Below are 6,000 nucleotides of genomic sequence, written 5' to 3'. Positions count from 1 at the left end.
GAGGGGAAAGGGAGTATGGGACAGCAGGTAGGGGTGATGGAGAGGGCTAGGGAGAGGGGCGGTGGAAGCAGCGGGCCTGCAGCAAGTGGGAGAGAGTATGGAGTGGGTAAGAGAGCAGGGCAGGGTAGGGAGATGCTAGGGAGAGGGGCAGAACAGCAGGAAGGGGAGAGGGGACAGCAAGGGGGAAGGGGGAAGGGGGAAGGAGGGTAGCGGGCTGAGAGAGGGAGGGGAGAGGCGTAGAGGCTGAGAGAGGGGGCAGCAAGGGAGAAGGTGGAGGAGCAGCAGCCCTCAATCCAATTGTTCTGTGCTCCTCCAAAACCTCCAAACTTCAAAGTTGACGTTAGGAATTTCTAAATTGAGTTGGGTTTTAATAAACAAAAGGTAGGCTACTTGATGCATTGTAGCAAGAACCCAGCTGAGCTGCAGTGAGAAATGGAAAGAATGAAAGGGGGTTTGTGACTTTGTAATTCAAATGAAAGATTGTCTTATGTCTTCTAGCATAAGCAAGTAAAGCATGATGAGACAAACATTGTCTTAATATAAGCATACAATAAAAGAATTCAGAACGTGAACATTACCAGGGATGTGAATCACGTACATACTCTAACTTTTGTTTGTGGCCAAGCTAATATAGTTGTGTAGTCCTCTTTAGTATATGCACTATAAACACATGCTCTTCCATACAGCGCAATCGCACGCACACACATGAGCATCCATGTATACAAGTGTCTTTGTACTAGGCTCCTGTCAGGACTCTAGGAGCTCTAGGAGGGCAGATTCAGTCACGATGATGACTAGTCTTAAGGAGAAGGCAGACTTCTCTGTATACTACCTACAAGTGCCTGTTGATAAAGAGGATTATTTCACCCCCAAACAAATAGCTTTAGCTGATAGGGAAGCACCACACTAAAACATGGAAAGCATAATCATGACTAGGACAAAAGGCCGCAATTGTGAATTTTGCATGTGCCCTAATGTGGCACTCATCCTACAAAAATGCATATGCAGGCGAAGATGATAAGAATAACCTCATACATAAGATTTGGCGTGGACAGCTCTGGATGTTCTGTGAATGAGGTTTACAGGACACAACCTGCATGGCGATACCACTCATGGCTGACTTTAATAGCAATCAGGTTCGATGCACATGAAAGCATTGACTGCATAAATTTTCAAATTTTCTTGTAGCTGCCTTGTTGCTGATATGTTATTGTAAGCTTCAGACACACGATTTGACCTTGCAATCTTGGAAACTCAAGGTACGGTAACTTGAGTCATTGCAGCTCAGCTGTTTCATCAAGACTCAGTGAATGTGCATGTGCGAATGATCTCCTTCATCCTTTCTCGGTCAAGCGCAGTATTCACTAGAACCTGCAATCACACAAGTGTTAGAAAAGGGGCCAAACCATACTAACATCAATACTTGCTCTGACTAATACAGCAATTGCCCCCACCTCCCCCCAAATCCATGCCCCTTCCCTCTTCCTCTCCTTCCTTAAAATGGCAAGACATAGAAGAATGAAATTCTGAACAGAATTTCATAAAAATTCTGCCTGCTGTGAACTAATTTTTGACTGCCGACAACTCTCTTCTCCCCCTAGAAGAAACGAATACAAGAATCTGAAAAGAACATAGAAAGGTGGTGAAGTTATCCAGCATAACAATTGTACTCCATCCATGAAAGCAATTCGAAATTCAAATACCACCTTTTGGGGCTCAAGCTACACGAGGACAGGAGAAGTTACATCGACATAAGAACCTTCAAAAGAAAGAAGGTTTCTAGTATACGTTGCTCATTCTTTCTTAATCTAATCAAAATGGCATAACAAAGACCATCAGAATGTTTGCCGAACATACAATGTCAGCAGTCACACATGCACTCTATTAACAATCTTCGTTTTCCACGAGATCACACAACATTTAAAAAACTTTCAAAGATAGTAATTGTTAAAAAAAGTCTCAAAGGAGAAACAGGCTGATTTTGGTAAGGGGCCAGGGCTGCAAGTAGATGAAACTCTTTGCCTGGGTGAAGCTGGTTTTAGGTTTTGGAGCATAATAGGCTCACTTGGAATTGCAGCTTTGAAGAAATTGAATCTTCTTTTAGTTGACAAACATCTGATTAGAACAACTCTTAGCTTGCAATATGGAGATCTGCAATCGTCTTGTTGAGTTGGCTAAATGACTGCTCTAGTCAAGCTGCAGATTTGCTGCAGCAACCTGTTTGTGTTGACAGGGAAAAGCTTTGTTGTTAAAGGCAAGTCTGCCACGGCTAGGACTGATTTCGCCTTATTCTGAAGTGGAAAGAGTCTAAGTGTGCCAGCGCTAGTGCATGTCTTGCAGGACTGAATCCTGATTTTTCCTTATTCTGAAGTGGAAAGAGACTGTACTGCTATTTGCTGTAACTCTTTGATTGTGTTGTTGCCTGGGATAGGCTGCATGTGTCATATATTTTGTGTAGTGTAAAATAGTGGCATGAAAAGTGAGCAGTGGATTGCATGCGAGTTTGTAGCTGCAGTGAGCATTTGGTTGCATGCAAGCATGCAAGAGTTCCAGTGGACAGCATGCAGTGTGCATGAAGTTGCACGCAAGCATGGAGGTTCCAGTTAGCATGCAGTATGCATGTGGGAATTATAGTTTGCATTCAGTACGTGGGAGGTACCAAGCAAGTGTCAGAACAGTATGACTTCAGTTCTGCAAAGATGCCTACCTCCCTACTTTCCATGGAGCTCAATATATGAATCGAACCGATGCTGGGTTTATGCTAACTGACCTTTGCTTTATATACAGCCTTCGAAAGCCTCATATTCCGTTGGATAATTGTATTTCGTAATTTCAGCCCCAATTAATTGGAGCTAATTTTCGATGGGAACCTTGATTTCAGGATGATCTGCTGCAGCCCCTAGCTGATCTGATTCACTGCAGTAATTCTCAATTCCATGTTGTCTACTTGTGCTACTGCTGCAGCCCACAAATCGGATTCGAATCTGCTCCTGTATTTGAATTTTACCTAGAATTGGCAACATAAGATCCTCGTTGGAGTGTTCCTCCAGTTAGAATATGTACCTTCTTTGCTCATCATGTTCAGAGGAGCGAGAGAGATAATTGTATCCCCTATGCTTGATTGCTCTCTGATCGAGGCTGCAGATATGTCTGAACTTCATCCTAGAGAGCCTGAAGGTATTATAGAAGAAATTCATCATCCTCACAAAGAATTGAAAGCTTCTCAAGTGCGTGAGGCGTAGAACCATCCAGTAGCTAGTTGGATAAGCAGTGGTGAGGATGATATGGAAGACCAATTCACTCGCTGAATTATGACAAATATTCAGTAAAACCTCTCGCTCTTGAAAGACAGCAATTACACTTTCATTTGCTACGAAACCTCCTTCGTAAAAGACAGCAAAGACACTCTCATTTGCTCGCCCTCTCTCTCCCTCTCTCAACAGATACACTAGGGCCCAGGACAATCGTCGGGCTGGACCCCCCCGAAGGTTTTTATTCATGAAGAGAGAAAGTTGTTACAAAAGTTCAGCGTAGAGCTGCCTAATACCAAATCCAACGTGAATCCATATTACACAGCTTCAAGCTCATTTCAAATTGGCAACATGCCACTTGTCTAAAATCTAGACTAAGTCCTATTACATGCCACTAAGGGCAATTCTGGAGTCTTCGAAGCACTTGGTCACACGAACCGCCTCCTAGATGCTTGTTAGGCTCCCGTAGCGCTTAGGAAAGTAACTCTTCCTAGTACCTGCAACAATTAATTAAAGCGCACCACCATGGCACCCATTAATTGTTAGCGCTTTGCATGCAAATAACACACTGTGGACTAATTCTAGTCATAGTGGGCGTCCCCACTGAACACATGTGCACACATAACAAATATAAAAATATATATTTATTCTCTAGTTGACCGAAGTCAACGCTCTTAATCATAATTAAGAGGCTTTGACCGAGGGTCCAGGCACCTTAATTATAGTCAAGTCTCTCCAACCGAAGTTGGCACAACTCTCCAACCGAAGTTGGCACATCTTGGTTAACCATAGTTAACCCTCTTGGCGCATGCCAAGTCTCGTTGACCGAAGTCAACACTCTCTGACCATAGTCAGCTCTGTGGTTCTCTGGTTAACCGCAGTTAACCCTCTTGGTAATAAACCAAGTCTCCTCGACCAAAGTCAGGCTTACTTGACCAGAGTCAAGTATCTTTGACCATAGTCAATTCTTTGACCATTAAAATAACTCTTTGATCATAATTAACACTTATGAAAACTCTTTAATTATGATCAGATAAATGGTCAACTGTACTTTGACTTAGGATATTTTCATTGTGGTGACATCCCCTTGACTTCTATTCAGTTGACCTCAACTAAAAAGCTTCCTTGTAAACATCCAAAAGCTGTGGATGATCGGACAACATGTCTTCATCCATCCACTTGGCATCCAATACCGTATAATTCTTGAATTTTACAAGATACCTGTAAAACTCCTTGTCTTGAGGGCCTTTGCGTACAGTATGGTACTCAATCTGTTCTAGCTAAAGGACCTCCTCCAGCTCATTTATTTATGGTGAATCCTCTGATATTGGCTGTGTAGGCTCTGGCCCCTAGAATTTCTTTAGAAGACTCACATGGAGCATTGTGAATCCTCCAATGCTCTGGCAATGCCAACCTGTATGCAACCTCATTTATTCTTTCTGTAACCCTGAAAGGGCCATAATATATGGATGATAACTTTGCATACACTTTCTGTTTGCCTTTAAACTTGTGGAGCCTAGCTTTCTCGAGCTTTGAAACTACCCAATCCCCTTCCTTGAGATTTAACTGTCTCCTATGCTTATCTGCAGCTCTTTTATGCTTCTCTTGAAACCTTTCAATTGCTGTCTGGACTTGGCTGTAAGCTGTCTGGAGGTCTCTCACAAGCTGATCAGCTGCAAATATTTCATCCTTGGTCCTCAAGATAGGTGGCAGAATCACCTTCCCATAAATGACCTCAAAGGGGGCTTTCCCTGTCGAGCTGTGTACTGTATTATTGTAAGCAAACTCTACCAATGGTAGGTACTTTTCCCAGTCTGAACCTTGGTCACCCACGTAGCATTTCAGCATATCCAATGCTGTAGAATTTGCTACTTCACTTTGACCATCTGTCTGGGGATGGAAAGAAGAAGAAAAATTCAGATTCGTCCCCATATTATCAAATAAAGCTCTCCAGAATAGACTCGTCATTCTGGAATCTCAATCACTGACAATGGACTTAGGCATACCATGGTTCTTAAAGATCTGTGCCATGAAAAGCTTAGCCATATGATCTGCCTTTATGGTTTTGCGAACCGGAATGAAATGAGCTTGCTTGCTGAATCTATCAATGATAGTCCAAATCCCATCATTCCCTGACTTTGATCTTAGCAAATCAAAAATGAAGTCCATTGCAATACTTTCCCACGGTGCCTGAGACACGGGAAGAGGCATAAGTAGGCCACATGCCTTCCATCTATCATACTTCACTTTCTGACACGTTAAGGCATTCAGTAATAAACTGATGTATATCTTTCCGCATCCCTGGCCAAAAGATATACCTCTCTAGTGCTTGAGTTGTTGCTGTAATTCCTCTATGTCCAGCATAGGGAGGTGCATGGCATTCCTCCAAAATCTTTTTTCTCATCTCTTGAGTGATGCATAGGCAGTCATCTTTCATTAAATACCCGTCTTTCAGGGAATAGTGACTAGTAGACTGCCCCCATTGCATTTGCTGTACAATCTTACCAAAATCTGCATCATTAGCATATTGTTCCCTCATATCTTCCAAGTCCTTATGATTAGCAATAGTCACATTGTTGACCTGAGGTCTTCGAGACAAAGCATCTGCTACTCTGTTCTGAACTCTTGGAGTATGGACAATCTGAAAATGATACATTGACAACATATTTGCCCATTTCATATGCTTCTCAAAAAGCTTTGTCTGAGTCAAAAAGTATCTCAGACTTTGGTGATCTGTCTTAGCTGTAAA

At 42.6% G+C, this 6,000-nt stretch overlaps 1 protein-coding gene across 2 annotated transcripts in view; it reads right to left on the bottom strand.

The window, feature by feature from the left end:
• Nucleotides 1-592: 592 nt before the first annotated feature.
• LOC147882465 (Nucleic acid-binding, OB-fold-like protein) overlaps nt 593-6,000 on the bottom strand; it is a 125,479-nt gene continuing 120,071 nt past the window's right edge. Inside the window, exon 13 of one of the 2 annotated variants that reach the window (XM_087400165.1) lies at nt 593-1,371. In XM_087400165.1, coding sequence (XP_087256291.1) covers nt 1,297-1,371 — 75 coding nt within the window. In that variant the 3' untranslated portion in view covers nt 593-1,296. The remainder of the gene's footprint in view (nt 1,372-6,000) is intronic. The other variant, XM_087400164.1, reaches the window with a different exon arrangement.

Source organism: Dipteris shenzhenensis, chromosome 29 (genome assembly GCF_047967505.1).
Source record: "Dipteris shenzhenensis isolate YYH24624 ecotype China chromosome 29, Dip_SZ_1.0, whole genome shotgun sequence".
Classification (NCBI taxonomy): domain Eukaryota; kingdom Viridiplantae; phylum Streptophyta; class Polypodiopsida; order Gleicheniales; family Dipteridaceae; genus Dipteris; species Dipteris shenzhenensis.
The sequence above is the reverse complement of the archived record's forward strand: the minus strand, read 5'-3'. Positions and strand labels throughout refer to the sequence as shown.